At 47.5% G+C, this 20,321-nt stretch overlaps 1 protein-coding gene across 1 annotated transcript in view; it reads left to right on the forward strand.

Annotated features, from left to right (window-relative positions):
• The window catches only part of LCTL (lactase like), a 99,162-nt gene that overhangs the window by 14,475 nt on the left and 64,366 nt on the right, over positions 1-20,321 (forward strand). The window contains exons 2-4 of the mRNA XM_089690196.1: positions 9,515-9,620; positions 13,869-14,025; positions 19,679-19,839. Coding sequence (XP_089546322.1) covers positions 13,902-14,025; positions 19,679-19,839 — 285 coding nt within the window. The 5' untranslated portion in view covers positions 9,515-9,620; positions 13,869-13,901. The remainder of the gene's footprint in view (positions 1-9,514; positions 9,621-13,868; positions 14,026-19,678; positions 19,840-20,321) is intronic.

The following is a 20,321-nucleotide window of genomic DNA, read 5'->3' on the forward strand; positions in this document are numbered from 1 at the left end:
TTATTGTTGTTCTTGTTATCATTAACAGGGCTTTTTTTCAGCGGGAACATGGGGGAGCGTAGTTCCGGCACCTCCATCACTGAATGGATTTAATGGCTAGGGGTAATGGGGTGTGTTGGAGGGTTTATTGATGCTGGGTGCTAGGGGATCTGTTGTCACTTGGGAGGATATAATGTTGCAAGGGGTCTATTGTGGCTGATGGAGGATCTATTGCTGCTTGTGGTAGATCTATTGTTGCTGGAGGGTGGCTTATGTTGCTGAGACAAATCTACTGTTGAAGAAGGGGTCTACTGATGCTGGCTGCTAAGAGATCTATTTCTGGCAGGGGTATAATCATGCTGGAGGGGTATATTGTTGCTGGATGTGGGGTCTTTTTTTTTTTCTTGGGGGTGATCTTGTGTTGCTGGCTGCAGGGGATCTGTTCTACTGCTTTTTTATTATCATTAACACATTTCATCCAAGTTACTTAGCACCACAAAACTATATTTGGTTCCTTATTCTCTAAAAGGGCCATACAGGTAGGTGGGTTCGGGGTGTAACCAAGGGACAATGCTCAAAGGTAGGTACGGAGTGGAGACAAGGGGTGACTCAGAAAGGGGGAGTACCTACACCTATTCTCTGAGGGGGAAAAAAAAAAAACCTTTTATTAAGAAATTCCATAGAAATTATTTAGCCCCACCAAATGGGTGGTACTGGGAGATAGATAGGGTACGGAGGTGGTCCTGGGAGATGGGTAGGCTACGGATGTGGTACTGGAAGATGGGTAGGGTACGGAGGTGGTACTGAGAGATGGGTAGGGTACGGAGGTGGTACTGGGAGATGGGTAGGGTACGGAGGTGGTACTGAGAGATAGGTAGGGTACGGAGGTGGTACTGGGAGATAGGTAGTGTACAGAGGTGGTACTGGGAGATAGGTAGGGTACGGAGGTAGTACTGGGAGATAGGTAGGGTATAGAGGTGGTACTGGGAGATAGGTAGGGTACAGAGGTAGTACTGGGAGATAGGTAGGGTAAAAGTTGGTACTGGGAGATAGGTAGGGTATGGAGGGGGTATTGGGAGATGGGTAGCATACAAAGGTGGTACAGAGAGATATGTAGGGTACGGAGGTGGTACTGGGAGATAGGTAGGATACAAAGGTGGAACTGGAAGATAGGTAGGGTATGGAGGTGGTACTGGGAGATGGGTAGGGTACAAAGGTGGTACAGGGAGATAGGTAGGGTATGGAGGTGGTGCTGGGAGATGGGTAGCGTACAAAGGTGGTACAGAGAGATAGGTAGGGTATGGAGGTGGTGCTGGGAGATGGGTAGCATACAAAGGTGGTACAGAGAGATAGGTAGGGTATGGAGGCGGTGCTGGGAAATGGGTAGGGTACAAAGGTGGTACAGGGAGATAGGTAAAGTATGGAGGGGGTACTGGGAGATGGGTAGCATACAAAGGTGGTACAGAGAGATAGGTAGAGTATGGAGGTGGTGCTGGGAGATAGGTAGGGTACAAAGGTGGTACAGGGAGATAGGTAGGGTACAAAGGTGGTACAGGGAGATGCGTAGGGTACAGAGGTGGTACTGGGAGATAGGTAGGGTACGGAGGTAGTACTGGGAGATAGGTAGGGTATAGAGGTGGTACTGGGAGATAGGTAGGGTACGGAGGTAGTACTGGGAGATAGGTAGGGTAAAAGTTGGTACTGGGAGATAGGTAGGGTATGGAGGGGGTATTGGGAGATGGGTAGCATACAAAGGTGGTACAGAGAGATATGTAGGGTACGGAGGTGGTACTGGGAGATAGGTAGGATACAAAGGTGGAACTGGAAGATAGGTAGGGTATGGAGGTGGTACTGGGAGATGGGTAGCATACAAAGGTGGTACAGAGAGATAGGTAGGGTATGGAGGTGGTGCTGGGAGATGGGTAGGGTACAAAGGTGGTACAGGGAGATAGGTAGGGTATGGAGGTTGTTCTGGGAGATGGGTAGCATACAAAGGTGGTACAGAGAGATAGGTAGGGTATGGAGGTGGTGCTGGGAGATGGGTAGCATACAAAGGTGGTACAGAGAGATAGGTAGGGTATGGAGGCGGTGCTGGGAGATGGGTAGGGTACAAAGGTGGTACAGGGAGATAGGTAGGGTATGGAGGGGGTACTGGGAGATGGGTAGCATACAAAGGTGGTACAGAGAGATAGGTAGAGTATGGAGGTGATGCTGGGAGATAGGTAGGGTACAAAGGTGGTACAGGGAGATAGGTAGGGTACAAAGGTGGTACAGGGAGATGCGTAGGGTACAGAGGTGGTACTGGGAGATAGGTAGGGTACGGAGGTAGTACTGGGAGATAGGTAGGGTATAGAGATGGTACTGGGAGATAGGTAGGGTACGGAGGTAGTATTGGGAGATAGGTAGGGTAAAAGTTGGTACTGGGAGATAGGTAGGGTATGGAGGGGGTATTGGGAGATGGGTAGCATACAAAGGTGGTACAGAGAGATATGTAGGGTACGGAGGTGGTACTGGGAGATAGGTAGGATACAAAGGTGGAACTGGAAGATAGGTAGGGTATGGAGGTGGTACTGGGAGATGGGTAGGGTACAAAGGTGGTACAGAGAGATAGGTAGGGTACAAAGGTGGTACAGGGAGATAGGTAGGGTACAAAGGTGGTACAGGGAGATAGGTAGGGTATGGAGGTGGTGCTGGGAGATGGGTAGCATACAAAGGTGGTACAGGGAGATAGGTAGGGTATGGAGGGGGTACTGGGAGATGGGTAGCATACAAAGGCGGTACAGAGAGATAGGTAGAGTATGGAGGTGGTGCTGGGAGATAGGTAGGGTACAAAGGTGGTACAGGGAGATAGGTAGGGTACAAAGGTGGTACAGGGAGATGCGTAGGGTACAGAGGTGGTACTGGGAGATGGGTAGAGTACGGAGGTGGTACTGGGAGATAGGTAGGGTACGGAGTTAGTACTGGGAGATAGGTAGGGTATGGAGGGGGTACTGGGAGATGGGTAGCATACAAATGTGGTACAGAGAGATAGGTAGGGTATGGAGGTGGTACTGGGAGATGGGTAGAGTACGGAGGTGGTACTGGGAGATAGGTAGGATACGGAGGTGGTACTGGGAGAAAGGTATGGTATAGAGGTGGTACTGGGAGATAGGTAGGGTACGGAGGTGGTACTGGGAGATAGGTAGGCTACATAGGTGGTACTGGGAGATAGGTATGGTATAGAGGTGGTACTGGGAGATAGGTAGGCCACATAGGTGGTACTGGGAGATAGGTATGGTATAGAGGTGGTACTGGGAGACAGGTAGTGTGCGGAGACAAGGGGTTGATTCAGAAGGGGGTAGTACCTGTACCTATTCTCTGAAAATGAAAACCCTGTGGAAATCTGTTCTTTCCATGAAAGGGCCAGCAGGATGCATTTGCTACACCCCCCCCCCCCCCAGCCTCGCCTAGGTTCCCAGTCCTGCTCTGGAAGTAACTGTATCGTCTTTATCTGTCATTTCTCAACCATCAATGTGAGTAACAGGCGAGTCGGTAACGTAGAACAGCACACGGTAATTGTGGAATGAGAGATGACTAGAACACATTTGCTGGATCTTACTCCAGGACAATGCCTCCTAATAGAAGTTCAGCAGCCCACAGTGCTTTGCGTCCACTGACCAGGCACTCGCTCCCAGCAGCCTTTTCTGTACGTTCTGTGGGCCTCAGCTAATTTCTCCGGCCTCGATAGTTCTGTTTTGTTTGGGGGTTTTGCTGCAGCTAGAGAACATCAGGACCAGACTCTTCTCTGTCTTTCCCACATTCTCACTGATAATTCACCTTCGGGACAATTAGCTGGAGCTGAGTTTATGAGAAGAACATAGGAAGGACATTCCTGACCTGGGGAGGTAAGCTGGACCTTCGATTTACAGAGATAAATACAACCAATCCTCATGTTGGTCATGAGCTAGGTTAGTGAAGTCATCCATGGACAAGATTAGATTTTAATATTTATGTCTGGTGAATCCAAAACCATTTATTTTATTCTGGGTGGAACATTTGCAGAACTTTTTAGATCCAGTGCTATGAAACTCCTAATTTGATTTCCACCTAGAGAACAGACTGGATATAAAGGCAGGCGAAGCACCCCAATGTCTATAGGTGCTTATTGTTAGACCAACACAATAGTTTCCTCACCATGTTAGGGCCATTTCGGAGTTCTTTGGTGCCTATAGGACCAGGGGCAGACTGACAACTCATGGGGCCCCCGGGCAATAGGGGATCATGGGGCCCGTGTCCTTGCCCAAACTCAAAAAAGCCTATGAAAAAGGTACCAGGGGCATCTCATGGGGCCCCCTACTGACCCCGGGCCCTCGGGCAGTGCCCGAGTTTCCAAATGGTCAGTCCGCCCCTGTATAGGACACATACCCTCACCGGCCACTTTATTAGGTCCATCTGCTCAATTGCTTGGTAATAAAAATGGCTAATCAGCCAATCACAATGCAGCTACTCAATGCATTAAGTCATCTAGACGTGGTGAAGACAACTTACTGAAGTTCAAACTGAGCATCAGAATAGAGAACAAAGGGGATTTATTGACTTTGAACGTGGCGTGGTTGTTGGTGCCAGACTGCCAGGCTGGTCTGAGGATTTCAGAAACTGCTGATCTTCTGGGATTTTCCCACACAACCATCTATAGGGAAATTGAGACTCATCAGACCAGACAACGTTTTTCTAATGGCCAAAGAAAATACGGAATCTGCTGCACTCTTCAATCTTTACTTGTTATTGATAAAATCCATATCAGGGACAGTGTCAGGAACAAAAAGATTAACGTGTTTCATACTCAAAACTATTGTTTATTCATAACCACTGGTCAGTGGCCGATCCATACTACTCACCCGGAGCGACTTTGCTGTGTGAACATTTTTCCAATCTTCTATTGTCCAATTTTGGTGATCCTGTGCGAATTGTAGCCTCCGTTTCCTGTTCTTAGCGGACAGGAGTGGAACCCGGTGTGGTCTTCTGCTGCTGTAGCCCATCTGCTTCAAGGTTCAACTTGTGTGTTCAGAGCTGGTATTCTGCATAATTTGGTTGTAATGAGTGGTCATTTGTGTTACTGTTGCCTTTCTATCAGTTGGGATGTCTCGAAAGAGCTCTGATGAAGAAGGCATGGCCTTCAAAACGCGTCAGCTGTACTGAGTGTCTACCCCCATGATGGGATTCACGCTGGCTTCTTGTCTCTGAAGTCCCTTGGAGGACTTACATGCCTGATTTTAGTCTCTGTTTTTGAGTACCATTCCTTTATCAATAAAGTTTGGTTACTGAGGTAATGCGTAAGGTTGGTGCGCTTCTCGTTTTTCTTCCACTTTGCAATTCTTCTGCCAGTCCTGGCTGCAATCTTTCTTGGTCTACCTTTCTTGGCTCGGTATCAAGAGATCCTGAATTTTCCACTTTTTAACAAGTGATTGAACAGTACTGACTGGCATATTCAAGGCTTTGGATATTTGTTTATATCCCTTTCCATCTTTATAAAGTTACCTTGTCACACAGGTTTCTTTAACGGTTCTTTTCTGCTCCCCATGGCTCAGTATCTAGCCTGCTCAGTGCATCCATGTGAGAGCGAACAGATTCGCTGACTATTTATACACTGACACTAATTGCAATTTAAAAAGCCACAGATGTGGGAAATGAACCTTTAATGGTCATTGTGCCCTGTGTGTGTCACCTTGTGTGTCTGTACCAAGGCAGAACATTCCGGGGGGCGGAGACTTTTGATCGGAGCCATTTGGGTGATTTCTGTTATTGGGATTTAAAAAGGAGCCAAACAACGATGTGATAATAAATGGCTTCATATGATCATCATCCATAAATAAAAGACAGTTTTTGGCATGATGTCATCATGTCTGCCAGGGGAGGGAAACATTTGAGTACAACTGTAGCTATATCTCCCCCTACAGTTCATTGTTACTGCTGGTGTGAGTCCTACTTGTGGATCTTCACCTAAGCTGATGACTTGGCTCATGTGCATCCCGCCCAGCTTTTTTTTTTTTTTTTTGGTTACTTTTTTTTTTCTATTTTAGCTTTCGCTTGACCCCCCAACCCCCCCCCCCTGTTCACCATCATTCACCTAGGCGAAGGATATCAGTGCCACCGGCACCCCCTGGGATAGGTAGCATGTATATAATGCATTAGTCCTCATGCACACCGGACATTTTTACAGCGGCTGTTTTTGGCTTTTGACGTTTTTTTCCACAGCCAGTAAACCCCCCAGCATGTTATCCTATGAGTCCATACACACACAGACTGGAATCAACATTTTTTAGCTGGGGCGTTTTTTGGCTGGACAAAAACCACAGAACTAGTGGGCTTCTAGAGGAGTTTTTTAGCTGTAAAAACGCTCTAACGCTGAAAAACGCAGCAAAATGCAGTAAATCGCTGCAAACCGCCGTTTTTGGCAGGTTTTTTGAATATAAGTTTTTTTGGGTAAAAACCACAAACGCGTCAAAACGCCACTAAACGCTAATGCAAAAACGCTAAAAAACTCACGTTTTTAACGTGACTTTACAAGGCCAACGTTACCAGCGTTTTTAAAACGCTCCATGTGCACACTAGCTTTGTCAGCAGGCGTCAAACAGGCGTTTGGGAAGTGTTTTTAGCGCTTCTCAAACGCCTATAAAAATTCTGCACATGGCAGCACACAGCGCTGTTCACACTAAAGCGTTAGCGTTACAGCAAAACTGATGCCTCGTGTCGAGTCAGGAGGAGTTGAAGCCTCCCATTCAAGTCTATGGTGCCGCTCCACAAATGCCTGGCAGGTGTTTGTGGTGCGTTTGCGGAGCGTTAATACCATTAAAATTCATTCTAGGCGTTTGTGCTGCGGTTTTAACTCTTGGCAAACGCCTATCAACCACCTCAAAACCGAGCATTGGGCATTTGGGGAGTGTTTGAGGAGCGTTAAAAATACTTCCCAAATGCCTGTCAAATGCTATAGGGGCGTTTGGCAAGAGTTAGAAATAAAGTCAAGTGTGAACAAGCCCTTAAAGTCAGAAGGTCATCACAGCCAGGCAACTAGAATTTTATTTTCTAACTTTTTACTAGTTTTTTAAGAGTTGTTTACAATTACGAAAGTACATTCATATCCATTAAAAAAAATTTTTTTTTCGAGTTTTGGTAGGTACATTATAACAGGTTCAGGAATGTAAATCTCGATCAGGTGAGATATGGAATGGGTAGCTTAAGGAGTACAGGAGGGGACAATAGAATTCTCTAGGCCGTAGACAGGGGGGGGGGGCTGACTCAGTCCTATCCAGGGACAGACTGACAACTCATGGCAATGGGGGATCATGGGGCCCCTGTGTCCTTGCCCACACCCAAAAAAGCCTATGAAAAAGGTACCAGGGGCATCTCATGGGGCCCCCTACTGACCCCGGGTCCTCGGGCAGTGCCCGAGTTTCCAAATGGTCAGTCCGCCCCTGGTCCTATCGTGTCTTAAAGTGGTTGTAAAGGGATAACGTTTTTTCCTTGAGCCCCAGATCACATGTATGGGAATTCGGATGCGTTTTGAACGGCACCAATTTGCATGACACGTGACTGAAAAGGATTTTCTGTGCAGCCCATTCACATATGCTTGATATGGAATGCTGTGCGATTTTTCAGTCAGGTTCAGGTGTGATTTCCAATCTCCTACACTTTACAATTTGCATTGGAATTGCACCTGAACCTCTGAATGAAATCGCACCAGACGGGGCTTAAAATCGCACTACAAACTGTCTCCGCACATACGCCATATTGCCAAAAGTATTGGGCCGCCTGCCTTTCCACGCACATGACCTTTAATGGCCCCCCAGTCTTAGTCCGTAGGGTTCAATATTGAGTTGGCCCCGCCCTTTGCCACTATAACAGCTTCAACTCTTCTGGGAAGGCCGTCCACAAGGTTTAGGAGGGTGTCTATGGGAAGGTTGGACCATTCTTCTAGAAACACATTTGTCAGGTCAGGCACTGATGTCGGGGGAGGAGGCCTGGCTCGCAGTCTCCGCTCTAATTTATCCCAAAGGTGTTCTATGGGGTTGAGGTCAGGACTCTGTGCAGGCCAGTCAAGTTCCTCCACCCCAAACTGGCTCCTCCATGTCTTTATGGACCTTGCTTTGTGCACTGGTGGGCAGTCATGTTGGAACAGGAAGGGGCCATCTCCAAACTCTTCCCACAAAGTTGAGAGCATGAAATTGTCTAAAATGTTGTCTTAAGAGTTCCCTTCACTGGAACTAGGGGGCCAAGCCCAACCCCTTAAAAACAACCCCACACCATAATCTCCCCTCCACCAAACTTTACACTTGGCACAATGCAGTCAGGCAAGTACCATTCTCCTGGCAACTGCCAAACTCAGACACGTCCATCGGATTGCCAGACAGAGAAGCGTGATTGGTCACTCCAGAGAACACGTCTCTCCTGCTCTAGAGTCCAGTGGCGGCGTGCTTTACGCCACGGCATCCGACGCTTTGCATTGCACTTGGTGATGGAAGGCTTGGATGCAGCTGCTCGGCCATGGAAACCCATTTCATGAAGCTCTCTACGCACTGTTGTTGGGCTCAACTGAAGGCCACACCAAGTTTGGAGGTCTTTAGCTATTGACTCTGCAGACAGTTGGCGGCTTCTGCGCACTGTGCGCTTCAGCATGCGCTGACCCCGCCCTGTCATGTGACATGGCCTACCACTTGGTGGCTGAGTTGCTGCTGTTTCCAGTTGCTTCCACTTTGTTATAATCCCACTAACAGTTGAGCGTGGAATATTTAGTGGCCAGGAAATGTCACGGATGGACTTATTGCACAGGTGACCACCTATCATGGGACCACGCTTGGAGTCACTGAGCTCCTGAGAGCGACCCATTCTTTCACCAATGTTTGTAGAAGCAGTCTGCATGCCTAGGGGCTTGATTGTATACACCTGTGTCCATGGAGGGGATTGGAACACCTGAATCACATGATTGGGAGGGTGGGGACAATACTTCCAGCAATATAGTGTATGTCAACCCGGGCAACTGTATTCTCTGCATTATGGTAAAATAAAAAGTTATTCATGCAGCCGCCCTCCCCCCGCCCCCCCATATACTATACCTGAGCTTGATCTCGACAAGAGAAGAGGAGGATCGGGGATGTTCTGTGCACAACTATTGCATAGAGCAGGTGAGTATGACATGCTTGTAAGGCTTATCATTTTTTTTGCATTAAAATAACAATCACTGGCCATACACTAGTAGAATTTTGTTTGGAAAATGTTCCTTTTCAGAACATTCATTCAATTCTTTATTATAATGAGGAGACAATTCGTAGGATCTGGATGATGTGCATGAATCTGAAAAAAATCCATTTAGACCAGAACTTTGCCAAGGATCCCAGGAATTTGATCCTAAACCCGGGTGATGACATCAGCAGAGGTCTGAGGATTGATACTTAGTGATGTCAGAGAGTGTTATTTCTCTGCTCTTGTATATGAAAAGAATGCTAATTGTTGAAAGGATTTCCAATTACGTAAAAGATCTGCTGCCGTCTTTGTATTTCAGGCTCTGAGCTTCGGGAGCCGGGAGGACTTCAGTCTGAGGAATCTGATGGACTTTGCTGGGATCGGCAATGATGTGACCTACAGAAGGAGATTCTGAAAGCCTCATGGTGTGTAACCATCACTGTTGTAACTTTGTATTCCATATCTGCAGCCACTACATCTGCTTACAGCTGGTTTCTCTTATTTTTGATATCAATAAATTGCAGCTGTGTTTTACTTCTCCCAGTACATGAGCCCTTCACAGGAACATATATTCAGGGGAACACAGAATGGTCCCAACAACAGATTTCTGGCGGAAGTCCCCTTAAAGTAGAATTCCAGGTTAAACCTAACTAGTCTTAGTGTTCCTAAACCCAGGACCCTGCATTCACTATACCGCTCTCCCCGGACCCCGCATTCACTATATCTGGTCTCCCCGGACCCCGCATTCACTATACCGCTCTCCCCGGACCCCGCATTCACTATATCTGGTCTCCCCGGACCCCGCATTCACTATATCCGCTCTCCCCGGACCCCGCATTCACTATATCCGTTCTCCCCGGACCCCGCATTCACTATATCCGTTCTCCCCGGACCCCGCATTCAGTATATCCGCTCTCCCCGGAACCCGCATTCACTATATCCGCTCTCCCCGGACCCCGCATTCACTATATCCGGTCTCCCCGGACCCCGCATTCACTATATCCTCTCTCCCCGGACCCCGCATTCACTATATCCGCTCTCCCCGGACCCCGCATTCACTATATCCGTTCTCCCCGGACCCCGCATTCACTATATCCGGTCTCCCCGGACCCCGCATTCACTATATCCACTCTCCTCGGACCCCGCATTCACTATATCCGCTCTCCCCGGACCCCGCATTCACTATATCCAATCTCCCCGGACCCCGCATTCACTATATCCGTTCTCCCCGGACCCCGCATTCACTATATCCGGTCTCCCCGGATCCCGCATTCACTATATCCGCTCTCCCCGGACCCCGCATTCACTATATCCGCTCTCCCCGGACCCCGCATTCACTATATCCGCTCTCCCCGGACCCCGCATTCACTATATCCGCTCTCCCCGGACCCCGCATTCACCATATCCGCTCTCCCCGGACCCCGCATTCACCATATCCTCTCTCCCCGGACCCCGCATTCACTATATCCGGTCTCCCCGGATCCCGCATTCACCATATCCTCTCTCCTCGGACCCCGCATTCACTATATCCACTCTCCCTGGACCCTGCATTCACTATATCTGCTCTCCCTGGACCCCGCATTCACTATATCTGCTCTCCCTGGACCCCGCATTCACTATATAATTTTAAAAAATAACAAAATTATGTCATACTTACCTGCTCTGTGTAATAGTTTTGCACAGAGCAGCCCTGATCCTTCTCAGATCCCTTGCTGGTGCTCCTGGCTCCCCCCCCCCACCCCCACTGAGTGCCCCTATTGATGAGGAGGCACTGATGATGCACTAGTCCTGGGGTTTTTTTCCAGCCAAAAAACATTGATTACAGCCTGTGTGTGTGCATGGACACATAGGATAACATGCTGGGGGCTTTACTAGCTGTAGAAAAAAACCCGCCAAAAGCCAAAAACAGCTGCTGTAAAAACATCCCAAGTGCATGAGGACTCAAAGCCAGGGGTGTCAAACTCAATTTAGTTGCGGGAAGCATCGGAATTAAAGGGTCAATTGTATCTGTAAGTCTAGATGCACAGAGCACCCCCCCCCCCATTACATCAGGTGTCAAGAGCCCCTCTAGCATCAAAAGTCAAGCATCCACCCCACCCTACCACAGTGCACCCCCTTACCTTGTGCTGTTGCCGGAAGAAGCTGGGAAGCATAAAGTGCAGGATCTGGAGGAAGACCAGAGGAGGGTTGGAGTCAGCTGCCAGAGTCTGCTAAATGCTGAGACCGGGGGAGGAGGAGAGGAGGTGGTTCTGCGGCTGCACAGAGAAGAGCAGGGCCTGGCAGAGGAGTTCTATCCTTCTCTCTACTGCTGAGTCAAGGTGGGGGCAGAGGTGAAGGGGGTGCAGCAGAGGTGCGAGGGCCACATGAAATGGCCCAGCAGGCTGGATTCGACCAATGGGGCCTTGTGTTTGACACATATGCTATAAACTACAGTACTTAAATGGTCAAAAAAGTTTTGTTGGAAAACAACTCGATTATTTCACCGCTCCAACCACCAGGGTTCCCCAGGGCTCAGCTTTCTCTTTGTTAATACAGCTCCACAATGCAAGGGAATAGAAAAGCCACAGAGGGAGGGAGATATTTGCGCAACACATTTATTTAAAACCTCATAAAACCAGCAATTAAAAGTCGAGTTAGCCTCTTAGTTCCCCATTAGGCTCCGCCCACCCGGATGGGCACAATGGCTAGAATGTGAGGGCGGGAGTGACGACACTGGGGAGGGAGATCTTTGCGCAACACATTTATTTAAAACTTCATAAAACCAGCATATTTATATATATATATATATATATATGGGCCTTACAGGCATTTGATCTATCCAGTGTCAGGAAAGGCAAAAGCAGGATGTGATGTGTCACCAGAAGTGAGGTATTCATCCAATAACCCTGCCTCTACGCGTTTCGTCCAGAAGGAACATGATCAGGAGCTTTTTGCTTCAGCTCAAGTATCATAGCGCTGTTTGTTAATTTTTTAATTCAAATTCATATAATTCTCCATAGCAGGCAAATGAATTGGTTGCAGGCACTGACTGCGCTGTTCTGCGTCCAGACAGAATTCTAAAGGTTATCTGCAGCACCCTTTATGAATTCCTCCTAATTATATTTTTTCACTTAGAAGCAAGATAATAAAAATATTGTTGACAGTTTTCTTTATTTTGTGCCATTGCAGTCATATGATTTTCTATGATTATAGTTTGATTGGAATGATGACCACACAGGATGGAAGCAGAATTATTACAATGGAACTCCAACCAGATATTGCAAGGTGTAAGGTGTTGTTTGTGCAAATATTTGGAATCCTGTGCAGCCAGTGTCATGGTTAACAACATCCACAGGTTGAGCACTATGATAGTGTAGTGCAGGGGTTTCCAAACAGTTCAGTATCAGAGCCACACAGTATATTTTACAAATATTCATGCATTTAAAAAAAAAGAAAACAAAACAAGTTTCATAGTTTAATCATGTAAGTTCCCCCTTACATCGAGGAGTGCCCCTCATAGTCCCCCATACACTGAAGAGTGCCCATCATAGTCCCTCCTTACACTGAGGAGTGCCTATCATAGTCCCCCCTTACACTGAGGAGTGCCTATCCTAGTCCCCCCTTACATTGAGGAGTGCCCCTCATAGTCCCCCCCCTACACTGAAGAGTGCCTATCCTAGTCCCCCCTTACATTGAGGAGTGCCTGTTATAGTCCCCCCTTACCCTGAGGCATGCCCATCATAGTCCCTCCTTACATTGAGGAGTGCCCATTATAGTCCCCCTTTACACTGAAGAGTGCCTGTTATAGTCCCATCTTACACTGAGGAGTGCCCAACATAGTCCCTCCTTACATTGAGGAGTGCCTATTATGGTCCCCCCTTACCCTGAGGCGTGCCCATCACAGTCCCTCCTTACATTGAGGAGTACCCAGCATAGTCCTTCCTTACATTGAGTGTCCATTATAGTCCCCTCTTACATCCAGGTGTGCTCATTAGAGTCCACTTCTAAATCCAAGAGTGCCCATCAGAATCCGCCTTTACATTGGGAAATGCCAACCATCAAAGTTCCCCTTACATTTCGGAGTGCTCATCAGAGTCCCCTTTACATCCATGTGTGCCCTTGTGAGTCCATCCCCCTCTTACATTTAAGTCCCCCCTAACATCCAGAAGAGTCCCCTCTTCTACATCCATGAGTGCTAATCAGAGCCCCCTTCCCCCTTATATCAATGTATTCCCAAAAGAGTTCCCCCTTACACCCATGCGTGCCCAGCAAGCAGGTGGATCAGGTCTACATGGAGGAAGCCCAGTCCTCCTTCAAATGCTGGGGGCAGGGCAAAGAAATCATTGGTTGCTGGGACGCTGGCAGTCCTAGCAATCAACCATGGCAGAGGTGGGGGGATTCAGGGGTCATGGCTGGCTGTTTGGATATACTGGTCTCCATAGTATAATGCCCAGACCAGAGGATCCATTGTCAGCCAGCCGGTATATTTTCATGGACAGTTGCTGAGGGTGGGATAAAATCCCAAACTAGTCATACATGACCTGTGGGCTATGCTCTGGGGACCCCCAGTATAGGACATGATACCGAGAACACAGCTTGGCAGATCATGCCATTCTCAGTTCACATATGCTGCAGGTGAGAGCTACACATTGCATGTTGATTCATGTCTAATAGGCAATACTTATTATTCATAGATACAGTGAATCCACCATCATCTCTGCGGCAGAATGTTGTTTTCGGTGTTCTGGGCGACCCATCTGTTGTTACTGGTACTACATAGCTGGGCAGAAGAAGAATTCCAGTGGACACAGACAGATCGAGGATCATTTTATTATGGCACGTTCCCACCCAGTAAGTTCATTGGTGAATAGTTACATAGTTGGTAAGGTTGAATAAAGGGGAGAGAGAGGGGGGTGAGAGATAGAGATGACGAGAGAGAAAGAGAGGAGAGAGGGGGGGGGAGAAGAGAGGGGGGGGAGAAGAGAGGGGGGGGGGAGGGGGGGAAAGGGGAGAGAGAGGGGGGAAAGGGGGGAGAGAGAGAGAGGGGGGAGACAGAGGAGAGAGAGAGGGGGGGAGACAGAGGAGAGAGAGAGAGGAGAGAGAGGGGGGGAGAGAAAGGGGGAGAGAGAGGGGATAGAGAGAGAGGAGAGAGAGAAGGGGGGCAAAGAGGGGAGAGAGAGAGGAGAGAGGGGGAGAGAGAGAGGGAGGCGAAGAGGGGTGGAAGAGGGGGGAGAGGAGAGAGAGAGGGGGGAGAGAGGAGAGAAAGAGAGGAGAGGGGGGGAGGGGGGGGAAAGAGAGGGGGGAGAGGGGAGAGAGAGAGGAGAGAGAGGGGAGAGAGAGAGGAGAGAGAGAGGAGAGAGAGAGGAGGGAGAGAGGAGGGAGAGAGGGGAGAGAGAGCGGGGGAAGAGAGAGAGGGAGGAGAGAGGGGGGAGAGAGGGAGGAGAGAGGGGGAGAGAGGGGGGAGGGGAGAGAGAGCGAGTAGAGAGAGGGGGGAGAGAGGGGGGAGAAAGTGATTATCTATATCCCTGTACATTGCATTCTCTAAAAAACACATCTAAAAGGTTTTTTCATTTATTTACACTCCCTGCTGACACCACCAACTTTGGAAGGCAGTTCCACATCCTTACCATTCTGGTTAGTAAGGTTGAATAAAGGAGGGGGAGAGAGAGATATCATTGGTTGCTGGGACACTGGTAGTCCTAGCATGGACTCGCACATGCCCAGTGGGCACCCAGCTGTGAAGCTGCAAGCTGTCACAGCCGGGTGCCCACACTGAAGATGCCGGCGCCAGGGAGAGAAGACGGCCGGAGAAACCAGCCATGGTGAGGACACCGCTGAACCGAGGGACAGGTATTTTAAAAGTGAAAAGCTACAGTTTTTGTAGCTGCTGACATTTCTTTTTTTTTCTCAGGTGGAACTCCACTTTAATATATATACTCGAAAAATTAGAATATCGTGGAAAAGTTCATTTATTTTAGTAATGCAACTTAAAAGGTGAAACTAATATATGAGACTCATTACATGCAAAGCAAGATAGTTCAAGCCGTGATTTGTCATCATTGTGATGATTGTGGTTTACAGCTCATGAAAACCCCAAATCCAAAATCTCAGAAAATGAGAATATTCCATGCAATCAATAAAACACGGATTGTACATAGAACAATATCGGACCTCTGAAAAGTAGAAGCTGCATATGTACTCAGTACTTGGTTTGGGCCCCTTTTGCAGCAATTACTGCCTCAATGCGGCGTGGCATGGAAGCTATCAGGCTGTGGCACTGCTGAGGTGTTATGGAAGACCAGGATGCATCAATAGCGGCCTTCAGCTCTTCTGCATTGGGTGTCAATGATGGTTTTCTGCACAACTGTCAGGTCAGCAGTCTTTCCCATGATTGTGATTCCTACTGAACCAGACTGAGAGACCATTTAAAGGCTCAGGAACCCGTTGCAGGTGTTATGGCTTAATTATCTGATTAGAGTGGGACACTTTGAGCCGAGAATATTGCACCTTTTCACAATATTCTCACCAACCAAACCATCATTGACACCCAATGCAGAAGAGCTGAAGGCCGCTATTGAAGCATCTTGGTCTTCCATAACACCTCAGCAGTGCCACAGGCTGATAGCTTCCATGCCACGCCGCATTGAGGCAGTAATTGCTGCAAAAGGGGCCCCAACCAAGTACTGAGTACATATGCAGCTTCTACTTTTCAGAGGTCCGATATTGTTCTATGTACAATCCGTGTTTTATTGATTGCATGGAATATTCTCATTTTCTGAGATTGTGGATTTGGGGTTTTCATGAGCTGTAAGCCATAATCATCACAATGATGACAAATCACGGCTTGAACTATCTTGCTTTGCATGTAATGAGTCTATTTCATATATTAGTTTCACCTGTTAAGTTGCTGCACTGAAATACATGAACTTTTGCACCATATTCTCATTTTTCGAGTTTCACCTGTATATATAAAAATAAATCAGGAAAATAATAGTTGAAAGAGATTAATTAGGGCTGATTATAGCAAACTAAGGGTTAATAAGGGGTTAATTAGAGGAACATTAAAACAAACTTTTATTTTCTTTTTTTTTTTCTTTTCAGGTTGCTTTATCTGACATCATTTGCAGATCTAAGTTCATGCCTTTGCTCTGCAGGTGAATGAACAGAATGATACAAAAGTAACAATATGCTACATTGTAATCTTGAGCTCTTGTATTCCTGAGCAGTGCCAGGTCCCTTTCACATGGTCGGACTCTGACAAGCGGATCTGCCTGCTCAGCAGGGGATCTGTCCGCTGATCCCCGCTGATCCTTTGGATGACAGCTCCATGGACACTCCGGTTGTGCAAAACGGACACAGACACAGCCCTCTGTTCTCCGTGGGCGGACCGATGGTCCGTTTACATCCGACTGTCATCTAATCCGATCCGCTAGGATGCGTTGTTTACATCCGTCTCCTCATAGAGCACAATGGATGGTCCGAATGGGTCCGCCTGAAATAACGGACAGGTGGAGGTGATCGGTTCAGCCTTAGACAAGGGGGCCTTATTTATAATCACTGATTTCATACAGCTTTATTGATCACTGTGGCTGCCCACCCCTCTATTAGAACTAGGTCTTCTTGTAAAGTTGCTATATCCTGTTGTGAAGTTTAACCCCTCGCCCTCCTAAGGATTCCCCCCCCCCCGACCAGGCGCTACGGCGCTACGTAACTTTAACTGACAATTGCGCAGTCATGCAACGCTGCACCCAAATTAAATTTACGGCCTTTTTTTCCCCCACGAATTGAGCTTTCTTTCGGTGGTAGTCAATCGTCTGTGCAATTTTTATTTTTTTTGCACTATAAGCAAAAAAAGACCAACAATTTTGAGGAAAAAAACAATATTTTTTACTTTTTGCTATTAAACAAAAAAATGTATAAAATCAAATTTCATCATAAATTTAGGCCAAATAGTATTCTGCTCCGTGTCTTTGCTAAAAATCCTAATACGTGTAAATTAATTGGTTTATGTGAAAGTCATAGCGTTTACAAATGGGGGTATAGATACTGGAATTTTTAAAAAAAAATTTACTAGTAACGTCAGCGATCAGCAACGTATTGCTGACACTGGGGGGGGGGGGAGGAGATTAACTTGGTGTCACTGACACCCAGTGACACCAATACAGTGATCAGTGCTAAAAAAAAAAAAGCACTGACACTGTAATAATGGCACTGGGCAGGAAGGGGTTAATGTGAGGGGCGATCAAAGGGTTAACTGTGTGATGGGAGTGTTTTACTAGGGGGCGGGGTCTGTGTGCTTCATTGTAATCACACTGCTCTGGATGTCTGTGCTGTGCAGTGTGCCTGAGCCGACAGGGAGAAAGATTGTTTGTAAACAAAACAATCTTCCTCCCCGTTGGAGATGCTTGGTAATCACCGGGCGCCGGTGGGTAATTACCAGCCGGGACCCGGTGATTGACATCCACGGCCCTGAATGGCAGTGCGGGCAGGGCTCGCACACACCCCCTACCCGGAAATGCCGTATATATACGTGATCCTGTGATCCGGTGCCGTCCTGTAGCAGTATATCTGCTGTAGGGCGGTCTTTAAGCGGTTAAATACTCAAAATACCAGTGTTGCGCTGCTCATACACAATATACTCCGCCCTACGCGTTACGCCACCATCCAAAGTGTAGAGCAGAGTAACACGTAGAGCAGAGTATAGTGACCAGGGGCGGACTGACCATTTGAGCACTCAGGCACTGCCCGTGGGCCCGGGGTCAGTAGGGGGCCCCATGAGATGCCCCTGGTACCTTTCATTGTCTTTTTCACAGGCTTTTTTGGGTGTGGGCGAGGACACAGGGGCCCCATGATCCCTTATTGCCTGGGGGCCCCATGAGTTGTCAGTCCGCCCCTGATAGTGACATCATTTCCGGTCTGGAGCAAGTGCCGGAAGTTTTTTCTGTGACTTGCTGGTAATGAGTCTAGTGACCCGTAGTAGTATGTGAACGCATTTATTGGTGGTTATACTTTTTTCTTTATCTTTAATAAAAACTGCGACACTGTTTAAAGGCTTTCTTTCTTCCAAAAAAAAGGAGGAAAGGAAGAAAAGGAGGATCCGGGCTGCTCTGTGCAAAACACTGCACAGAGCAGGTAAGTATGACATGTTAATTATTATTATTATTTTTTTTTGTGAAAGAGACTTTTGTATCACTTTAAGCGTTTATGGGGTACCGTATCAAATGATTCTAATGATTCAAAATCCAGATATACTATGTCCATAGGAATACAAACCAGAAGATTAGTGTGACATAAAAGGGGGTTATTTACTAAAACTGGAGAGCGCATAATCTGGTGCAACTCTGACAATAAAACCTGGAAGCTGATTGGTTTCCATGCAAAGCTTTAGCCCTCAAGCACACTGGGGGGACATTTTGATAACGCTGGTAACATTAGCTGTGTAAAGTCACGTTAAAAATGTAAGTTTTTCAGCGTTTTTGTACTAGCGTTTAGCCGTGTTTGCATTTTTTAGCGTTTTATTTTTACCAAAAAATAAGAAAAAATTTTAGGTAAAAAAAATGCCGGTTTGTGGCGTTTTACAGCGTTTTTACAGCTTAAAAAAACTCCTAGAAGTCCACTAGTCCTGGGTTTTTTTTCCAGCCAAAAAACGCCCCCCCCCCCCCCGCCAAAAAATGTTCATTACAGTCCATGTGTGTACGGACACATAGGATAACATGCTGGGGGGTTTACTGGCTGTAGAAAAATATGTTAAAAGCCAAAAGCAGCCGCTGTAAAAATGTCCCGTGTGCATGAGTACTAATAGAACAAGCTGAAGTTAGAAGCTGATTGGCTGACGTGTACAGCTGCACCACATTCTGAGTGCTCCAGAGTAACGGAACCGACCCCAGACTGCACTTGGGTACCTCCGTTAGACTACCACTTCCCCGTCCGAACACCGACCACAGACACCACAGCCGACCATACAAGACTAGACGACACCAGTCTTGAAGTAAACCAGGAGGTAGACTAGTTTATTTGAACACAGATACAAGATATATACACTCAAGGGACAATCCCCCCTCCCTGCATAATGACTCAGGGCGGGGCAATCTACATTTAGTAACAAGAGACACACCAGCAGACAGTCCGATCAGGAGGGAGGGCTGCTGGAGACACCCCCCACCAAGCCAATACACATAAACACATACATCCCATAATAGTTTGCTCCCAAGTAAGACACACAATAGAACAATGGGATGCAACCACATGGCATTAAACACTCCCCAACCCCCCACCCCACCTATCTCATAGACATGTCTACACAATATTAGGACAGATCACCCTGTACCCCTAACAGGCACAGGGTGACTTACACATAAGAGGGATACGGGGAGCTGAGACAGGGGTCTCCCCACCTCTCCAGAGTGAGCTGGGTTCCATGGGCCCCCCCACCCAAAGTGACTCCCGTCACATCCAGTTTTTAGTAAATCTCCCTCAAAGCTAATAATCTTTGTCTTCTGTACAGCTTTCATGTGGGGAGTGGGCAGCTCTGCGTATCAGACGGAAGGAGCCTGGGACCAGGATGGCAAAGGGAAGAGCATATGGGACATATTCACTCACAAGAAAGGCAAAGTGTTCATGAATCAGACGGCGGATTCTTCGTGCGATGGCTACAACAAGGTCAAGGTGAAGACGATACGGTCATTACACAATACGTCGCGTATCAATACTAAAAGCTGAACTCCGGGCATCCTGCTGAACACACACATAACATACATATATGGGAGCTGATTTACCTGCCAAAGGATATGAATGAATGTCCATCCAGTCCTACGATTTACAAAGCTCTGCCACACAGCACAGCACAGTTCCCTTTAATGAGACCTACATTTTCTCAGATGCAACTAAATAATATATCAAGGTCTTGGCCCCTATCCAGAATATCACTGGCCAGTGAGGGAGAAGCAGCACACTGATGAGCTCAACTCTGTGTCCCTCTGCCCTGTCCTTCTATCAGCATGATCCATGCACTGCAGCACACAGGGGCGGACTGACCATTTGGAAACTCGGGCACTGCCTGAGGGCCCGGGGTCAGTAGGGGGCCCCATGAGATGCCCCTGATACCTTTTTCATAGGCTTTTTTGAGTTTGGGCAAGGAGACAGGGGCC

This window comes from Staurois parvus, unplaced genomic scaffold, assembly GCF_062004578.1.
Source record: "Staurois parvus isolate SC_StPar_1 unplaced genomic scaffold, SC_StPar_1.0 ptg000521l, whole genome shotgun sequence".
NCBI classification, from domain to species: Eukaryota; Metazoa; Chordata; class Amphibia; order Anura; family Ranidae; genus Staurois; species Staurois parvus.